This window comes from Oryx dammah, unplaced genomic scaffold (genome assembly GCF_014754425.2).
Source record: "Oryx dammah isolate SB20612 unplaced genomic scaffold, SCBI_Odam_1.1 HiC_scaffold_12, whole genome shotgun sequence".
Lineage (NCBI taxonomy): Eukaryota > Metazoa > Chordata > Mammalia > Artiodactyla > Bovidae > Oryx > Oryx dammah.
Window position 1 is genome coordinate 245,337 of NW_024070196.1, and position 21,692 is coordinate 267,028.

The 21,692-nt window shown below is 40.4% G+C and overlaps 1 protein-coding gene across 2 annotated transcripts in view; it reads right to left on the minus strand.

The window, feature by feature from the left end:
* Window positions 1-1,070: 1,070 nt before the first annotated feature.
* The window catches only part of TMEM192 (transmembrane protein 192), a 31,889-nt gene continuing 11,267 nt past the window's right edge, over window positions 1,071-21,692 (minus strand). Inside the window, exons 3-6 of one of the 2 annotated variants that reach the window (XM_040251318.1) lie at window positions 18,304-18,568; window positions 11,744-11,878; window positions 5,562-5,664; window positions 1,071-5,243 (exon numbers count right to left, since the gene is read on the minus strand). In XM_040251318.1, coding sequence (XP_040107252.1) covers window positions 5,105-5,243; window positions 5,562-5,664; window positions 11,744-11,878; window positions 18,304-18,568 — 642 coding nt within the window. In that variant the 3' untranslated portion in view covers window positions 1,071-5,104. The remainder of the gene's footprint in view (window positions 5,244-5,561; window positions 5,665-11,743; window positions 11,879-18,303; window positions 18,569-21,692) is intronic. The other variant, XM_040251319.1, reaches the window with a different exon arrangement.

Here is a 21,692-nt window from a genome sequence, read left to right on the forward strand (position 1 = left end):
GGCTGTGTTGGAGGGCTTAGTTTTGCAAAATGCCTTTCAGGCAGTGCAGTGGGGATCTAGACGAGCAGCTGGGGATATGCATCTGGAGGTCAGGGAGGACACATCTGGAAGTGGCCAGCTTGTACACTCTGCTATAGCCATGAAGTCAGCAAGAGCAAGAACATGGAGATGAAAGAGGACCAGGAGACACTAACATCAAGAAAAGTAGCCTGCAAAGGAGATAGGACAGGCCAGTGAAAAGGAAAATTAGGAGGTTGCAGTGTCCTGGAAGCCAGAGTAAAGAAAATCAAGTGAGGAGAGAGCAGAGAACTGAGAGGACCACGGCAGGCAGGTCGAGGAGGTATACTCAGTCCCAGGTAAGAGATATCCTACCCTTTGCCTTGATAAGAAGTTCCAGTAGAGTAGCTGGGTAAAAAGCTGGGTCAGAACAGAAAGAATGGGAAGGGACAATTTAGAGACATGTTTACTACAGTCTTATTTAGGAAACCTAGGAAATGTCTTGAGATTTTTGTGATTTGTGATTGTCGTATATTTGAGGTTTGTTTCCTCAAGAATTCAAGAGGCTGCCAGATGGGAGTTTTGTATCCAAGGCTCACAAGAGCATTTCTGATCAGGCTGTAAGACCACGAAATACTGGTGTCTTCTGTAAAAAGTATCAAGCAGACATAAAGTTCATTTTCTCTGCCATTCAGTTTTCTGAATGTTTATAGGATACTGAAGCTAAATTCTTTCCATAAGTCATATTAACATTAAAATCTCCATGAGGCCTGATTTACAGAAAAAGAATTGTATTCTTCAAACCAGATACTGGCTTGTTTGTCTATGCATTCACTTCCACCCTCCCTCTATCTTACTCCTCCCAACCCCACCCCAGAATGTAGATTCCATGACAACAGAAACCATCTCTGTCTGACTGACCCCTGTTGCAAACACCTACAACACGTCCTGGTGCACATCAGCTCCCACAGAATGTAAGTATGAAATGAAATGAAATGCCTGTGTATAGACATTACAGAATCACAAGTCCATGTGCCTGATACACAGTAAGACCCATCAATACTAAAACATTAGAGTTTGGAACCGAGAAAGGTTTATTACACATTCATACAGGGAAATGGGTGGCTCACGTCCTAAGAACCCCAAAATTACTGAAAGCTTTCCGCAAGCCCCTTTAAAAGCAAAAGGTGAGGAAATGTTGTGGTGAGTTGTTGCAAACTTCTTGGTATCAGAATCTTTGTGGTCAGGTCATGGTTTAGTAACGACTTTCCTGTAAAGCTCTACCAAACGAATGTTATTTGTTTATTGTTAACAGAATAATGTTACTCTGTCCTGACAAGAAAGGGCAAAGTCCCAAGGCACAACTTTCACCCTCCGAGGTCCCAGTCCTGGCTAAGAGGAGGCAGAGCTCAGCTACAGCTCCTGAGGGCCAGGTTCCCCACACTCTGCCTACCTTCACCCCTGAGAGAGCTGGGCATCCAACCCAACTGGCCCTCAGTCTCCTCAGGCTGCCCAAGTAGGGGATACCAGGTCTCACAGACTGTGACCCAGACAAACGGACACTGCTATTAGGTCACAGATAGGTTCACTGCTGCCTCAAGGCCAGGGCCTCAGCATGGAGGGCCTGAGTAAGGGCTCTGGAGCCCAGCAGGACAGAGTGTACAGCCTGCTCCCTGGGCCTGCCAGCTTACCAGTTGGCCCAAGGCTGGGTAAGCTGGAGGGCCTCCAGGAGAAGGCCTGAATCTGCCTCTTACCTCACTCTCCACCTGATGACCACCACACCACTGACCCTGGCTGAATCGCTTCCCTAATGGTCTCTCACTGACAGTTCCTTGTGGGCAGGGCCCACTGTGGTGCTGACCAATAGCTGGGCAGGGCAACTAACAGCCGCTCATTGATGCTTGCTTGTGGGCAGGACCTACTGAGGTACCAACCAACACCTGTTGCCTAGTAACAGGGTATGGAATAATAAGGCACAGCAGTGGCTGCCTGCTAAGGGCTGTGCTCATCCTGCTGTTACATGGAGACATTTTTGGTTGTTACAACTAGAGGTTGCTACAGGCATCCCAGTAGTCATACTGCTAAACACCCTATGATACACAGGGTGAAACAAAGATTTAAAACAAAGAAACAATCCCTGAAACAAAGATTATATAACTTAAAATGTCCATAGCGCCAAGGATGGAGAACCCTGTCTAAGAGAAAAAAGGAAAAAGAATTAACTCAATTCATATAAGACCTCTATTTGAATCTCTGGATGAAGACAAAGGCCTTCAGCAGAAGCCTGTGTGTGTGTGTATACATATACATTTGGCCTTGCTGTGCAGCTTGTGGGATCTTCATTCCCTGATCAGGGATTAAACCTGGGCTCTCAGTAGTGAAAGCATAGAGCCCTAATCATTGGATCTCTAGGGAATTCCTAAGTCTGGGTATATTAAAATTCCCTCAAGATACTCTTGGCTTTCACCCAATGTACTTTAGGGATCTATTTGTGTCAGTCCCACCAAGGCTGCAGGGACAGAATCCAGCCTGTAGTTGAAGAGTACATGGCAAAAGTACCCCAAACAAATTAGAAAATATTCCCAACAAATATAAACTGAAGACTATCCTGATATAGAAAGGAAGATCATGTTTGTTAAGAAAAAGAACATCCAAAAAAAGAAAAAGAAAAAGAATATCCTAGGAGAATAATAAGCAAAAGACTTACACATATATATCACAAAAGATTTGTAAAAGGACAAAGAATGAAAAAAAAAAAGTCAACCTCATTAACATTCAAAGAAATGCAGTAAGTCATGATGCTACTGTCATTTGAAATACAATTTTCAAATTAACAATATAGAAATACATCACAGATATAAACACACACACATGATAAAATGTTACTCCACCTGCCTTTGTTCATTCAGCACCATGTACTCTGCCACCCATTTTCCCATTTCATGCTGACAGTCTGATCCTCCTGAAACTAAAACCAACTGCCACTTCCTTGCCTAGAACTCTTCAGCTGGACCCATGCCAGCACAGGCCCCTTGGCCTACAGGGTCAGGGTGCCCAGAATCTTGGTTGTTCCTCCTCCCAGTCCTGCCTCACACTTTGCGCTCAAGTTATACACAGCACTATGGTCATCAGTAGCTGTCGCACTTCTTCTTTGCTCATGAATTTCCCTGGAATTCCTAAAGCTTTGTCCTCCCCCGTCCCCGCCAGAGAATCCTCTGACCTGGAGCCCCTATGGTATCTTGGGGCTGCTGCCATCATCTCACATAGCACAGAGCCTGGAAATCCTAGTCCTCTCCTTAGAGTGTAAGTTTTAAACTAGGACTGTCTCACTAATTTTTGTATCCATGGTGCTAGCACAGGGTCTCTGGTGCATAGAATGATTAATATTTAAACTGTTTTGTTCATTCTTTTTAAAATTTATTTTATTGTTTGAAATGTTCAGCATTCTGTTTAGAAAAGTGTGTTGGTGATTATACAGATATCTCATCAGAACTTGAGTGTTTTAACTTTTAAACTATACTTTTCTCTGTAAAGCAAAGTTCATCTCATAACCTTAGAAATTGATGAGAGATACAAATTGAATTTTAAAAATAAATGAGCATTAATCACCTACCACCAGTGCTTTCCTTAAGGAAAACAGCTAAAGGCAAAAGCTCTCCAGGGCACAGAGACAAATTTCCACATAATGCAATGGCTTTGAGACATACAAAAAGGAAGGGAAAAAGAAAAAAAGGAAGGAAGAGAAAGTCAGGAAACCTGGATTCAATTTTAACTTTAAAAATACAATTTTGGCTTTAGTTTGTGAATGCTGTCATTTTGGGGGACTCAATGGGGTTGACTGCAAGTGACAAGCAGTCAATCACCTGTCCTCAACAGAAAATTCTTGAGTGCTCTGAAAGGGCTGTATCTTAAGAAAACAGACATTTGCCATTTCATAAGTATGGTATAATCCACTGAAGACATTCCTTGTCAAACAGTTATGCATAGCTCAAAGATTTTTAAATCAAATATTCATTATTCAGCTAAATACAAAAAAGATTTTTAGCAGCATACCAAATCACATACCTCTCTCATGTTAAGCATTCAACAAAGAAATTTGCTGAGGCAGCATGGAACGGTGCCAAAAGCAAACTGATAAATGACAAGGGCAAAGTAGGAAAAATGGAGAAAAAAATGCCATTTACACATAAAAATGCTTCATTTTATCTGAAGAATTAGATATGTTTAATATCTGTATATAAACAGTTAATACATTTTTTCCCATCATAATTTTTAAGTATAATCCAAGACTAAAAAAAAGTTCTTTTTTTTCTTTCAGACAAACTTAAAGCCACAGAAGACTCCTTTTAAATCAGTAAACTTATTGATTCAATGACAACTGGTCAATACTGAAACAGCAATCTCTCAAAGAAGGGTCAAAGTAAAGAAAGAGAAAGCCTAAAGTCCTCTCCATTTCAGCTGCTGCCAATCACAGGCCCTGCTGCTGCCACAGGCAGCACTGGTTGGCCTAACACTGGTCCAGGTAAACTTCAAATCTTACTTCTGGAGGATGGAAAACTGTAAGGTTTGGAAGGTAAATCACCTAGTGGAAAATTCTTTATAAAAACAATAAGGGCCAAGGATATCCAATACCACAGAAGCATATAAATGCATAGGCTCCATGGAAAAAACCACTAACCATGAGAAATGATGACTTCTCTCACCTGTGTAAAAGTCGGAAAAACTCATTTGATCAAAACCCCATTTTAAGTAGGTTGTCATGTCAGACTTTCTTTACAAAAGACAAATTATCACCAGGTTTCAAAGAGTATGGAAGAAGTGTTGGTCAAGGAGATGTTTAAACTACACTTTGACCTAGGATAAACCAAGTGGTTAAATAATTTCAAAAACGTGCAAAAGATACATTTTCCATGAGTTATCAAGGCTCTTCAAAGTGCCTTTCAAATGATCCATGAGTCTTACTTATTAAACAGTCACACAGGTGAGAATCAGATTCAGGTTTCCAACAGAAACTGTAGAATGTTACTTAGCAAAGCTTCAATCTCCTATGACACCTTGTCAGGGAGTTGATCAGTCTTAAGTGACTCTGGTTCCTCTGGAATTGCTGTCAAATCCCACTTGGCTGCGAGCCGAGGTCAGAGGACGAGAAGGCCAGCAGCCGCTGACTGAGGAGCGCGTTGTGCCGCTTCAAGTACACTATGATGTCTCCCTGCTTCTCCACAAGCTCCTCCAGGCTCGAGAGAGGCCTGCATAGAACCAAGGTGGCCATGGTTACACACGTTCACCAACAGTCTCTTTGCTAGTGGAGCCCTACTACTTTTTAGTAAAGCATATTACATTTGTTATTTTTCTTAGACATCATAAGCCAAAGCAATATCCCCAAATGAGATTCTTTCTTTAGACTTAGTTTCACCACAGCTGAGAGGAAAGAAACAAATCACACACAGTTGTAAACATATTCTAACATATGCAGAGTCCTAAACTCCAAGCATCAGAATGGTCTCTAGGTTTTTAGATGAAAAAACTTTTAATTTTCTTTCTCTACTCTTTCACTCTGCACATACCTGAATCCAGTCTCCGAGGTAATATTGTTGGAGTAAGCATAGATTTTTTCTTCTTCAAGTACATCAGGCTTTGGCTTGGCTTTATTAAATTTTTGAATTTTCACTAAAATAAGAAAGTCATTATTATCAGGTTATCCAATCACAAAAAATTTTCTAATTCCATTTATTCAAATTACATTAGGAATTGCCTATTCTTTTCAAATAAAATGTAAAAAAAAAAAAAGCACTTCATAAAGTAAATAAACAAAAATGGGAAAAATTGACTAAAAGGGAATGGAAATGCTGATGCAGAGAGGCAGGAGTAGAATCAGGAAACAGCCATCAGTGGTCACTGCCAGGAGGTGAAGACACCTATATAGAGGAGCCAGAGTTTGATGACCTGGAGGCCACTGATGAACTTGAAGCCCTAATCCCAACATGACTGTCCTTGGAGACAGCACCTTTGGTGAAGTAATCAAGGTAAAAACAAATGGGATTGCTGATCTGATACATGAAGAGACACCAGGGATACACATACACAGAGCCAAGGCCACATGAGAACACAGTGAGAGGGCAGCCACCTACATCCCAAGGGAGAGGCCTCAGGAAAGTCATCCTTGCCCCCGTTAATCTCAGATGTCCAGTCTCCAGAACTGAATAACTAAGTTTGTGTGTCTTAGTCATCCAGTTCTAGAAGCCCGAGAAGACTAATGCCACGGGAAGAAGTCAGCTGCAAAGACAAGACTGCTGCCCCCAACCTCAGATCTGTCTACACATCTGCATGTCTGAATAACAGCCACTGTCCAGGCACTTACTCCAACTGTATAACAACCCCGGGACATGGCTGGAATGAGTACTCCCACCAGAGATGGTACAAGGAGACAGAGGCTGAGGCAGGTCTCTGTGACAGGCAGTGATTGCCCTTGAGAATTAGTTCTGCAGCTCGAAATGGGTGGAATATTCAGCATGTGTGGAGGGCAGAGGAGGTGAGTTAGGCCCTGGCACAATTTTTAAAAACTCCATAGGATTCTTTCCTTTCCTGTAACAACCCTTGAGATATAATTTACATATGATTGCCTGGAGAATCCCAGGGACAGGGGAGCCTGGTGGGCTGCAGTCTATGGGGTCACACAGAGTCGCATACGACTGAAGTGACTTAGCAGTAGCAGTAGCAATAGCAGTTCACATGTAATTCCTTTACTGTGTACAATTCAATGGTTCAATACATTTAAAGAGTTGTGCAACTATCCCCACCATCAATTTTAGAACATCTTACCACCCCAAAAAGAAGCTTGGGTTCCTTGAACAGTCATTCTTCATGTAGCCCAACCTCTAGGACTAGGCAACACTTACACATTCTCTTTCTCTATAGATGTGCCTGTTCTGGTCATTTCAAGTATTATAGAATCATATAATATTTATGACTGTTTTTTCCTGTGGGCATAATATTTTCAAGCTTCATTCCATGTACTCCTTTTTTTGTGCCTGAACACTATCCTCTGTATAGACAGACTATCTTTTGTTGGTCTAGTCATCACTTTATGCCTTTTGGGTTGTTTCTACTTCTGTGTGTGTGTGTGTGTTAGTTGCTCAGTGGTATCTGACTCTTTGCAACCCCAGGGGCTGTAGCCTGCCAGGTTCTTCTGTCCATTGAATTCTCCAGGCAAGAATACTGGAGTGGGTTGCCATTCCCTTCTCCAAAGGATCTTCCCAATCCATACTATAAATAATGCCACTTGGAACACAAAGTGTAGAAGTAGGCAGATACCCAGAAGTGCATGTGCTGAGTCATATGTTCAATCTGTCATGGAACCACCAGGACCCATAGATGATTTTCATGTGACTCTCAGCTGAGAACAAGGCAAAAGAAGCTTAAGCAATGAAGTTAAAGAGAAATGTGGGAAGGTTAGGAGATATGCAGAGGGTTCACCAGAAAGGACCAGAAGGAAGTGAGATGCCAAAAGAACGACGTGAGGGAATGTAACGAGAAGCCCTTGACTTTCAGGAGATGGTCAAGAGAATTAGAAATGAGAAGCCTCTCACACAAAAACAGACACATAGATCAATGTAGCAGGATAGAGAGCCCAGAAATAAACCTACACACTTATGATCAATTAATCTATGACAAAGGAGGCAAGAGAATACAATGGAGAAAAGAAAGTTTGAACTTCAATAAGAGGGGCTGGGAAAATTGGACAGCTACATGTAAAAAATGAAATTATAACATTCTCTAAAACCATATGCAAAAATAAACTCAAAATGGATTAAAGATCTAAATGTAAGGCTGGAGACTATAAAACTCCTAGAGGGAAACATAGGTAGCATGCTGCTAAGCTGCTAAGTCACTTCAGTCGTGTCCGACCCTGTGCGACCCCACAGACGGCAGCCCACCAGGCTTCCCCGTCCCTGAGATTCTCCAGGCAAGAACACTGGAGTGGGTTGCCATTTCCTTCTCCAATGCATGAAAGTGAAAAGTGAAAGTGAAGTCACTCAGCTGTATCCAACTCCCCACGACCCCATGGACTGCAGCCTACCAGGCTCCTCCATCCATAGGATTTTCCAGGCAAGAGTACTGGAGTGGGGTGCCATTCACAACAATTGTGGGGGGATCTATCTCTTACAGTAATGGAAATAAAAACAAAAATAAACAAGTGGAACATAATTAAACTTAAAAGCTTTTGCACAGCAAAGGAAATGATAAACAAAACAAAAAGAAAACCTAAAGAATAGGAGAAAATATTTCCAAACCAAACGATGACACCAAGAGGGATTAATTTCAGTTCATACAGTTCAATATCAAGAAAACAAACAACCCAAACAAAAATAGGCAAAATTCCTAAATAGACATGCCTCCAAGAAGACATCAAAATGATCAACAGACATGAAAAGATACTTAGCATCACTAATTAGAGAAATGCAAATCAAAACTATAATGAAGTATTGCCTTACACCAGTCAGAACAGCCATCATCAAAAAGGCTACAAATAATAAATGCTGGAGAGGGTGTGGAGAAAAGGGAACCCTCTCACACTATTGGTGGGAATGTAAATTGGTACAGACACTATGGGAAACAGTATGCTGCTGCTGCTGCTAAGTCGCTTCAGTCGTGTCTGACTCTGTGCAACCCCAGAGACGGCAGCCTACCAGGCTCCCCCGTCCCTGGGATTCTCCAGGCAGGAACACTGGAGTGGGTTGCCATTTCCTTCTCCAATGCATGAAAGTGAAAAGTGAAAGTTAAGTCGCTCAGTTGTGTTTGACTCCTAGCGACCCCATCCATGGGGTCCTCTGTCCATAGCATTTTCCAGGCAAGAGTACTGGAGTGGGTTGCCATTGCCTTCTCCAATGGGAAACAATATGGAAGTTTATTAAAAAACTAAACAGTTAGCATATGACCCAAAAATCCCATTCCTAGGCATATATCTAGAAGGAAAACATGGTTTGAAAGGGTACATCCACCTCAATGTTCATTGCAGCACTGTTTACAATAGACAAGACATGGAAGCAACCTACATCTTCACTGACGGAGGAAAAGATGTGATACATATATACAATGGAATACTGCTGCTGCTGCTGCTAAGATGTATCAGTCGTGTCTGACTCTGTGCAACCCCCCAGACTGCAGCCCACCAGGCTCCTCCATCCCTGGGATTCTCCAGGCAAGAATATTGGAGTGGGTTGCCATTTCCTTCTCCAATGGAATACTAGTCAGTCATTAAAAAGAATGAAATAATGCCATTTGTGGCAACATGGATGGATCTAGTGATTATCATACTGAGTGAAATAAGTCAGAGAAAGACAAATATATGATATCACTTATATATGGAAACTAAAATATGATGCAAATGAACTTATTTACAAAACAGAAATAGACTCACAGACACAGAAAACAAACTAGGATTTCCGAAGGGGAAATGGGGTGCAAAGGGAGGGATAAATTAGGAGTTTGGAATTAACAGATATACACTACCATACATAAAATAGATAAACAATGAAGACTTACTATATGGCATAAGGAACTATATTCAATATCTTATAATAACTTATAATGGAAGAGAATCTTAAAAAGAATATATATATCTGAATCACTTTGCTGTACACCTGAAACTAACACAACATTGTGAATCACCTACACTTCAGTGAAAAAAAAAAAGATGTGAATAGTCCCTTGGCTTCCAATGGCACAACCACAGCACCCTCATCCAAGAGCAGATAGGGACTGAGCACTGGGCTCCACCATGAAGGCTGGGAGAGTTCAGCGAAAAGATGAGGCCACCAAGGGGGCAGGCAGGATCCCAAGAAGCCAGGGTCCCAGGGGAAGTAAAGAATACATCTCGAGGAGGGAGCAAACCACCATGTCCAGTGCCACTTTGGAGATGAAGAATGAGACCTGACTGTCCCAGGAGGTTTGCTTCTGAATTGGAGTTATGTTCATATGGCATCTCCTTATAATGTTGTCTTCCACATAATAACTCCTAGATAAATGGAGAAACTTGGAACAAGTTTCTTGAATTTGGGAACAGAAATTACACTTAACAGGGTACTAAAATAAAAGTTAAGAGGCAGAAATAAAACATGTAGCTCGACAATATAAAGATGTCCAACTATCAAACTCATCTTTGTAGGTTTTTTTTTTTCCTGAAGATGTTCCACTTTTTAAATTGAAGTATAGTTGATTTACAATGTTGTGATAGTTTCTGCTGTTTGTAGTTTTTAAAATAAGCTGCATGCAGTCAGCATTTTACAGATCGCAGGCCAGGAAACACCATGAGTGCGATCTACATAGAACAAGAAATCTTGTACTCTTTCTTTCTGCTACAATAAGCCCAGGAGAGCTCTCACTAAACTGCAGGACATGGGACATGGGCCTGCAGCCCTTACACTCCTTTCCTCCCGAGCTGAAGCCAGAACATCAGGACTGCTAGAAGACTGGTAACTGAGTAGCATTTTTCAAAGCTTGGATTGTTTTTAAACAAATGGTGAGCTAATCAAATTACAAAGCTTTTAAGTTTCATGTTCCTAATTTTTTCCTACAGAGACAGTCCAGTGCTCAGTGAAAAAGTCCATCTGTATTTCCAGAGATTAACTACTTTACTACAGACAAGTCAGTCAAGTTTAGGTTAGAATTAGTGTATCAAAGAATTATGTCATGAAGAGTTACTATCCACATTACCAAAACTAGGTATCTTTTAAATCTTTTTAATATAGGGAGGAAAAATGCATGTATCAGGAAATTAACCTTAAATTTTTTGTGATACACTTCAGTGTATCATAACAAAAGCAATATTTGCCCTAGAAGTCTCAATCAGAGGCACAAAATAGTAAAACGGAACATGAGTTTTGGTCCATGTGACTTTTCCTTCATAACTGAAGAATTATCTGTTTCAAATAGGACAGATAGGGTATTTTATTGTCACAAAACAACTGTTGATCAATAATACCAAATTAGCTGTATTACAGATTTTGGTGCATGTCAATATTGCAACAGGAATGAAATCTTGATTTCTACCAGCTTTGGATTTTTTTTTTTCTTCAAGAATCCTTCCAGCTATTTTTCCTGTTAACATACTTGAAGCTTACTTAATTTTACCCCTCAGACTTTTGAGAGACAGCTGTACAGAGCAATCCTTAGACAATTCTAAATTTAGAAAGAAGTAGATTCTTAAATGGTTTATCAAAAACAAGTTTGGTTTAAATACAGTTTTCATGTACTAACTTATTTACTTTCATTTTTTATTACGATTTTGACCCCACCAGCACCTGGGATCTTAATTTCTGGATGAGGGATAGAACCCATGCCTCTGCAGTGGAAGTTAAAGAGTCTTAACCAACATGACTGCCAGACAAGTCCTACATTTTGTTATTTTCTAATTTAAAGCCAGATTTACATCTCAGTTGCCTTTGAGGACACAGAATTTATGGATTTACCATTTCTGTTTTTTAATGAAAAGCCTTCATTCTGTTTAATAAGAATTTGTTGATGACACAAATCTAGAAATATGACTCACTGGTATGTTCCTAGTGGTTTGAAATTAGAGGAGTTTGGATGTGGTCAGCAATGAGACATGGGTGCCCAATAGGTTTTCTCAGCCACATAGAAAAGCTTTCCTGCCAGAAAGGTAAACAGGCTGGATGGACTTCAGGTGGGGATGCGACCTGTAGTTAAAGACCTTTCTCAGTACGAACAGGCTCACTGTCATGCTCACCTGTGTACACAAGCAGGCACGTCAGGGAACAGATCAGCTCCAGGGCCAGGGTGGCCAAAATGAGGTTCAGGAACCACGTGCTGGGCTCAGGGAAGGAGTGCTGCAGGCAGAGGAGAAGGAGGAGTGCCGTGCTGCCTGCGGGGAGGAGATGTACACAGGTGGGGTCACAGCCGGGGTCCAGGCACCCCGGCCACCACCACGGCAGGGGCACGCACCCCCAGTAATTCGGCAAGAAGGAAGTTAGAGGGTGGAAATCAAACACACGTAAACAACACTGCCAAAAGTAAATGATGTCCATAACACAAACAGAGAAGAATTTGGACTTTCTTAAAACTCAAGGAGTAAGTTTCTACAAGGACCCAGTGGCCCCTTCTGGTCATGCACCACAGTCAAGGGCAGGGCAAGGGTCCAGAAAAACCCAGGGCCCGCTGCGGACCTTGGACAGATGATCCAACAGCTCTACTTACTGTGACATATGGGATGACGGTACCTTCCTCACAGAGCTGCTGTGAGGAGTAGATAAGTTTGTGTGTGAAAAACACTTAGAATGATGCCTAGCCTGTGAGTATTCAATAAATATGAGCTGTTTCCCCATGCTCAGATATCCATTATTTATTTTTGAAGATCATTTTAACTTCATCCTATACTTTTATTTTAAAGACTGTCAAAGAAAAGTTTGGGCTTCCCAGGTGGCTCAGTGGTAAAGAATCGGCCTGCCAGTTCAGGAGCTGGAGGAGTTGTGAGTTTGATCTTCAAGTGGGGAAGATCCCCTGGTAAAGGAACTGGTAACCCACTCCAGTATTCTTGTCTGGAGGATTCTGTGGACAGAGGAGCCTGGAGGGCTGCAGTCCACGGGGTCACCAAGAGTTGCATGTGACTGAGCATGCAGATGCATCAAAGAAAAGTTTAGGGGCAGAAATCATTCCTGTAGTGTTTTATCTTAGAATTTCCTAAAACTAACACATTTATCTAAATCTGATCATGGCTGGGGACATGCTTATTTGACTTACCTTCTATTTCTTGGTACAATGGGATGATTTTGAGCCATGATTTTAAATAACCTATCAGAAGTCTCTCTACACAAAGCAATAGTCTAGCACAAATCCCTAAGGCCTCTCCTTACACTCACAAATGTCAGTGTCTTAGCATGTTGACCAAGAGCTCAACTTATAAATTAGCTTTATGTACAAGGAAAAGTTAACTTTACAGCTTTAGGAAGAGGAAAAAACTAGGGGAAAACCTCTGCAGGGAAAGTGAACACAGTTTCCAAAGGATTTTTGATGTCCTGAGAAGGCCTATGTCAGCAAGGTGGCAGGACATGGGGCAAACTTGCAGGCAGCAGCAGAGACTACTGAAGTAAGCCATTCTCCTGATAACAAACAGTGTAGACATGAGAGCACCCCACCCACTCTGCCCATGTTTCAGTGAAGGGTTAAGTTTTCAAATCAATGAAAAAAACAACTAAACATGCAACTTGTTATGTAGCTAGTAATATTTGAAAGAGTTCAAGATTAAGGAAGCAGAAGAGAAAAATCAGATAAATACTTTCAGCTTACTGGAAGGAAACCAAAGCCCTTTTTCCCATCTCCACAAAATAAAGTCAAATCAATTTATTTTTCTCTCTGCAGAGAAAAACAAGTGTCAAGATGAAGCTAAACAATACCCAGAAATACTATCATAGGCAAAAAAAAAAAAAAAAGAATGGTTACACCCTTCAGATTAACTGGAAGTTCTATATCCTCATAGATTTATGTTCTTTTTCTTCAAATTAGAAAAAATATATATTTAAAGAAAATAGAAACAAAGTAAACATCTGCCCCAATCTCTCGGATTTTCTGGGTCCTTATATAAGCAACTTGAAAGTGAAGCCTTCTGTGATTGTTTAGAAACAGGTTGTGATTAAGGGTCATACATGTAGCAATAATTTCAAAGTCAAAAGAAAGGTAAAAGATGGCTAGAAAATGGAAGCAACCTAGATGTCCATCAGCAGATGAATGGATAAGAAAGCTGTGGTACATATACACAATGGAATATTACTCAGCTATTAAAAAGAAGGCATTTCAATCAGTTCTAATGAGGTGGATGAAACTGGAGCCTATTATACAGAGTGAAGTAAGTCAGAAAGAAAAATACCAATACAGTATATTAACACATGTATATGAAATTTAGAAAGATGGTAATGATAACCCTATATGTGAGACAGCAAAAGAGACACAGATGTAAAGAACAGACTTTTGGACTCTGTGGGAGAAGGGGAGGGTGAGATGATTTGAGAAAACAGCATTGAAACATGTATATTATCATATATGAAATAGATCACCAGTCCAAGTTTGATGCATGAGACAGCTGCTCAGGGCTGGTGCACTGGGATGACCCAGAAGGATGGGATGGTGAGGGAGGAGGCAGAAGCGTTCAGGATGGGGGACATATGTACACCCATGGCTGATTCATGTCAATGTATGGCCAAAACCACCACAATATTGTAAAGTAATTCGCCTTCAATTAAAATAAATTAATTAATTAAAAAAAAAAGATTAGACAATCTCTTGGTAATTTCAATACTATTTCCAGACCAGCACTGGAGAAACTGAGCATACAGTCAGTATACAGGTCAGTATACAGACAGGATTCCACTTTTGCTTTGTCACAGGCACAGAGTATAAGTGACATCTTCTGGCCAAAAACAAGCACTGCACATTAGCCATGAAGTGAAAGTGAAGGTCACTCAGCCCTGTCCAATTCTTCGGGACCCCATGGACTATACAATCCACGGAATTTCCAGGCCAGAATACTGGAGTGGGTAGCCTTTCCCTTCTCAAGGGGACCTTCTCCCCCAGGGATCAAATCCAGGTCTCCTGCATTGCAGGCAGAATCTTTACCAGCTGAGCCACAAGGGAAGCCAAAGAATACTAGAATGGGTAGCCTATCTCCTCTCCAGGGGATCTTCCCAACCCAGGGATTAAACCAGGGTCTCCTGCATTGCAGGAGGATTCTTTACTGAGCTATCAGGGAAGCCCGCACATTAGCAGTAGAAAGCAGAAACAGCTCTTCCTCTGGAGGCAGTTAAGGCCACCCCCTTGGAGATGTGTCAGGACTAGTCATCCCACTACAATGCTTCTTTCTCTGCAATCCCTGGGCCCTCCACCCGCACTGAGAACCTCACTGAGCAGATGAACTTGCAGCCTGACTTTTAAGAAAAGGCACTACAGAATACAGAAGAAAAAAATAAATAAATTCTATAGAGCTGTTTTTCTGTAAAAAGATTAATTTCTAATTTGGCTTCAAAATGTTTAATCATTTATTCTGGACTCAAATTGAAACAGAGGGCTTTTTTTTAAGAAAAGGTAGAAACTTTGACAATTAGGCAAAAATACATGAGAGTGCAAATTAATTCCATTAAGCCTTTAAAATGTCTGCAGCAATAAAGAAAAGCAGGTAGGCATATGTTCAAAGTCCTCGATGGACTTTCTGATCTTGCATTCATAAACTGCTTTCCATATTTCTGTTTTAAATAATACATCTTATTATAAAACAGTCTCTCTCTTACTGCAAGAAAAGCACTATGCTGTTGTTTAGTCACGAAGTCGTGTCCAACTCTTTGTGATGCTATGGAGCCTCTGCCCATGGGCTTTCCCAGGAAAGGATACTGCAATGGGTAAGAAAAGCATGAAGCTTCATGTAAAATAAAACAACTCTCTCTTATCCTACAAGTATAAACTAGCATCAGCTTTATATCTCCTTGAGATAAACAAGCCTGCTAGTAGCAAGAGGAATGAGGGGAGTCACATTTCACCCAGGGCTTCCTTGCTCACAATTAAGTGGACAGACAGTGCCACAGTAAAATATGCCTTTTTGTTATAAAGGTTGTTTTAAGCTGATTAGTTTTAAGAAATGGTAGACAAAGATGAAGTTCTGAAAACCAACTAGGGGTTAGCTTTCATGAGAGGCATTTACATTTATAAAGGAAATCTCCACTTATAAGGTTATATCTCTCTAAATACCAGGATGAGATAAGAGAGCCTTCCTAAGTGAACAAAGCAAAGAAATAGAGGAAAATAATAGAATGGGAAAGACTAGAGATCTCTTCAAGAAAATTAGAGATATCAAGGGAACATTTCATGCAAAGATGGGTACAATAAAGGACAGAAACAGTATGGACCTAAAAGAAGCAGAAGATATTAAGAAGAGGTGGGAAGAATACACAGAAGAACTATACAAAAAAGATCGTAATAACCCAGACAACCATGCTGGTGTGATCACTCACCAGGAGACAAATATCCTGGAATGTGAAGTAAAGTGGGGCTTAGAAAACATCACTACAAACAAGGCTACTGAAGGTGATGGAATTCCAGCTGAGCTATTTCAAATCCTAAAAGATGATGCTGTTAAAGTGCTGCCCTCAATATGCCAGCAAATTTTGGAAAACTCAGCAGTGGCGACAGGACTAGAAAAGGTCAGTTTTCGTTCTAATCCTGAAGAAGGGCAATGCTAAAGAATGCTCAAACTACTGCATAATTGCACTCACTTCACATGCTAGCAAGGTCATGCTCAAAATTCTCCAAGCTGGGCTTCAACAGTATGTGAACCAAAAACTTCCAGATGTACAAGCTGGATTTAGAAAAGACAGTGGAACCAGACATCAAATTGACAACATCCGCTGGATCATAGGAAAAGCAAGAGAATTCCAGAAAAACATCTACTTCTGCTTCATTTTGTACTCTAAAGCCTTTGACTGTGTGGATCACAACAAACTGTGGAAAATTCTTAAAGAGATGAGGATACCAGACCACCTTACCTGCCTCCTGAGGAACCTGTATGCAGGTCAAGAAGCAACAGTTGAACCGCACATGGAACAACAGACTGGTTCCAAATTGGGAAAAGAGTATACAAGGCTGTATATTGTCACCTTGCTTATTTAATTTATATGCAGAGCACATCATATGAAATGCCAGGCTGGATGAAGCACAAGCTGGAATCAAGATTGCAGGGAGAAATATCAGTAACCTCAGATATGCAGATGATACCACCCTTATGGCAGAGAGTGAAGAGGAACTAAAGAGCTCTTGATGAAAGTGAAAGAGGAGAGTGAAAAAGCTGGCTTAAAACTCAACATTCAAAAAACTAAGATCATGGTGTCCAGTCCCATCACTTCATGACAAATAGATGGGGGAAAAATGGAAACAGTGAGAGATTTTATTTTCTTGGGCTCCAAAATCACTGCAGATGGTGACTGCAGCCATAAAATTAAAAGATGCTTGCTCCTTGGAAGTAAAGCTATGACAAACCTAGATAGTATATTAAAAAGCAGAGACATCACTTTGTCAACAAATGTCTGTATAGTCAAAGCTATGGTTCTTCCAGTAGTCACGTATGGATGTGAGAGTTGGAACATAAAGAATACTGAGCACCAAAGAATTGATGCTTTTGAACTGTGGTGTTTGAGAAGACTCTTGAGAATCCTTTGGACAGCAAGGAGAGCCAACCAATAAATCCTAAAGGAAATCAACCTTGAATATTCATTGGAAGGACTGATGCTCAAACTGAAGCTCCAATACTTTGGCCACCTGATGTGAAAAGCCGACTCATCAGAAAAGACCTTGATGCTAGAAAAGATAGTAAGTAGGCAGAGAATGGGATAACAGAGGACAAGATGGTTAGATGGCATCACTGACTCATTGGACATGAGTTGGAGCAAGCTCTGGGAGACAGTGAAGGACAGGGAAGCCTAGTGTGCTGCAGTCCATGGGGTCGTAAAGAGTTGGACACGACTGAGGGACTGAACAATAACAAATACCACAATGACTCTAATTCTCTAGAAACGCTAATCGTGGAGAAGGCAAGAAATCAATGGAAATCTGCTTAACAACCTTACCATTGCTTATTGTGCTTTTCCTGGTCACCTCTCAGAATTACTGCCCCCTGCAATCTTTCCCATCTTCTTTGGTCTTTAGCTGCAGATGTTATTGAAGTGGGTGGCTTAGGCCATTTTCGAGTCACTCAGTTCTCTTGGGTCTCTCTCTTGTATATTGTTGTTTAGTTGCTAACTGTGTCTGACTCTTTTGTAACCCCAGGGACTATAGCCCACCAGACTCTTCTATAAATGGGATTTCCCAGACAATCATACTGGAATGGGTTGCCATTTCCTTCTCCAGGCATCTTCCAACCCAAGGATTGATTGCATCTCCTGCATTGGTAAACAAGTTCTTTACCACTGAGACACCAGGGAAGCATCTCCCTTGTATACAGGAGGTATAATGTTATTAAACTTGTTTGGTTTTTTTCTCCTGTTAACCTGTCTTTTTTGTGTGTGGATTCTCAGCTAAAAACCTAGCAGGGAAGAGGAAATATTTTTCCTCCTCTATATAACAAATACAGATTTCTAAGGGAAATACAAGAAAAATTTCAAGACATTAAGGTGATATGAATTTTAGTGGCCACATCACTCTCACAGAAATAACAGCATATATTTGATTATAAAACCAAACTTAACACTTTATTCTGCTGTCATTTACGCCACTCAAGCAAGCTGCCAAAGAACTGAGTGAGACAACTGAACTTACCAGTGGAGTGTATCATCAGTGGAAGTCTTTTCAGATGTCTTGTTGACCGGTAGATCTTGTTATAGCCTCGGTTTCTTACTTTGCAATGGTGATACTGGATGTATCGTTCAAGAAGGAAATACAGAATCCACAAAATAACTTTTCCAAGGATTATGACTGTCTGAACTTTCAATGGGTTGGTATAGTTTCCTGGGCACTTGTCCTCCATTGGATTGGGGTAAGAACAAAGCACACCTGTTAAAAATGCTAAAATAACAAACACAAGCTGGTAGAAAAGAAAACAGTAGGATTAACATTCAATATTTGGATTTAAGAAACAATAAGGTCCATGCTCAGCACATACTCTTATACCTATGACTTTCACTATCCTATTTTTTATGAATTTAAAAATGGATTTTTGCTATTTTTACAAACTTTTTAAACAGATAACCTGGAGAAAACTTTGCAGAAAATTTGGGGAACAGACAAAATCACAAATAAGAAAATAAAAACCACCCTAAATCCCATCTGCTAGAGATGAGTACTTCAATGTTAAATGCAGTTTCCTGTCCACTTCTTTTATTAAAAAGAGTAAAATCAATTACTTCAGCACCTCAAAAGTAACTAATAAACATCATGCATTAAAGTTTATTTCTAATTTCAATTTTAAGAGAACTAAAATAATCATCCAATTAGATTGACAAAATTTTAAAGACTGGTATCAAAATATGGGCAAACAGTCTTACAAAATGCTGACTGGTCTGGGATGTGTTGTTGAAAATAATTTGGAAATATCTTGACTGAGAAATTCTATCTTAAGGACCCAGTCACTCAGAAGTAAAAGCAGAAGTAAAAGATATTTTACTGCAGTTTTCTCTGTATTTGAAAACAAAAAAATGTAAACTGCCCAAGTATATGTGTGTATCCATAGCAGAATATTTGAATAAATTAAGGTGTACCCACTCATATAAAAGAATGTTATTCAGCTGTAAAAGAATTAACTAAAGTTCTATCTATTAGTTTGGGTTGATATCTATGACATACTAAGATTTAAAAACACTAAGATATAAAGTAGTAGTTGAAAGTGTGGTCTCCAGACCAGTTAAAAATGCAAATTCTCAAGCCCGAAATCATCACCTCTTGGGGAGCAGCCAGCAGCCTGTGGTGTAATAAGCCTGTCAGGGGGTCTGACGTATGTTCAAGTTTGAGAAATATTGTTTAGAAATAAATACCATAGTACCCATTTTTTTTCCTTGGAAATGGGAGACCTCTTTTTACAATGTGGTAATCTTTTTGTATATATTTGTATGAACTTAGATCATGGCATGCAGTCCCATCACTTCATGGGAAATAGATGGGGAAACAGTGGAAACGGTGTCAGACCTTATTTTTTTGGGCTCCAAAATCACTGCAGATGGTAACTGCAGCCATGAAATTAAAAGACGCTTATTCCTTGGAAGAAAAGTTATGACCAACCTAGATAGCATATTCAAAAGCAGAGACATTACTTTGCCGACTAAGGTCCGTCTAGTCAAGGCTATGGTTTTTCCTGTGGTCATGTATGGATGTAAGAGTTGGACTGTGAAGAAGGCTAAGCACCAAAGAATTGATGCTTTTGAACTGTGGTGTTGGAGAAGACTCTTGAGAGTCCCTTGGACTGTAAGGAGATCTAACCAGTCCATTCTGAAGATCAGCCCTGGGATTTCTTTGGAAGGAATGATGCTAAAGCTGAAACTCCAGTACTTTGGCCACCTCATGCAAAGAGTTGACTCACTGGAAAAGACTTTGATGCTGGGAGAGATTGGGGGCAGGAGAAGAAGGGGACTACCAAGGATGAGATGGCTGGATGGCATCACTGACTTGATGGACGCAAGTCCGAGTGAACTCCGGGAGTTGGTGATGGACAGGGAGGCCTGGCGTGCTGCGATTCATGGGGTCGCAAAGAGTCGGACACGACCAAGCGACTGAACTGAACTGAACTGAACTGATACTGTGTTTTACTTGTTATAAAAGGAAGTATTATTCTGTAATATTTAAAAAAATCAAATTAAAGAAAATTTTAAATGTTGTCATTAGCATCCATCACCAAGCAGGCACCTATCACCAAGCAGGAAATCTTATCATGTAATAAATCTATTTAAAATGTATGTGATTTGTCAAGAGCAGTAATATCTGCTATATTATACACATCCTCATAAAGCAAACGTGGAAAAGTCAACATACTCCCTCTACTGTAATGTACTGTACATTGAACCTAACTGAACCATTTTATACAAAGTAGCATATAAAGGGGGCATCCCTGGTGGTACAGAGGTTAAAGCGTCTGCTTGCAACGTGGGAGACCTGGGTTTGATCCCTGGGTCGGGAAGATCCCCTGGAGAAGGAAATGGCAACCTACTCCAGTACTCTTGCCTGCAGAATCCCATGGACGGAGGAGCTTGGTAGGCTACAGTCCAGGGGTCGCAAAGAGTCGGATACGACGGAGTGATTCTTGTTCTTTAACACAAGATTATCTTAGTCCTAAAATTAGGGCAATCAGTGCCATAATAGCAAAGGCAGGCAATTTTTTTAAGTGTTGTGTGCATGTGTGTATATGTATGTATCACATACATAAAAAGTATGTAATACAAAATACACAAAAAGGCACCAGGAAAGAAATGCTCCAGCTGCTGTCTGGAAATTAGGAAGTCATGGCAGAACCAGGCCACTTGCTAGATGTATAGAGGAGCACACGCGTACCTCTGTCCTCAATGCAGTCAGTTCTCTCACAGCGCACCTCACCGGAGCAGTAGCTGGGCCAGTCTTCAACCACATCCACTCTCCTCGTGAACACCCAAGAAGTGGCAAGATTTTGCCCTCTTTTGATTTTTCACATTTCAGCAAAGAGCAACTGCAGCCCCTACTGCTTGAGACTGCAGTCATCAAAATGAGGAAGAGACTTGGAACAGAGCCCCCAGTGAGCCTCCAAGACCATCCATACATGTGTCTTGTTTTTATGATGTTGAACTTTACTTATTTCTTTTTATTAAGGAATATAACTGACATAACATTGTGTAACTTTAATGTGTGCAATGTGTTTATTTGAAAGAGTCATATGTTGCAAAATGATGGCAACTATAGCTTTAGCCAATACCTGTATCATATCATATAATTACCATTTCTTTTTCGTGGTAAGAGCAATTATTTAGTCTCCGAGCAACTTTGAAATTTATAATATTCTAGTGTTGACTATAATCTCTATGCTATGCATTAGATCTCCAGGATTTATTTATCTTGTGGTTGACATGTTTTAAAAATCCCCAGACATTTGTAATTTTATCATATAAAACATGGGAAAACATTATACTGATTTCTCTGTTTAACATTATTTCCTAGGTGAAATAAATTGATAAATGTCTGTCAACGTATAA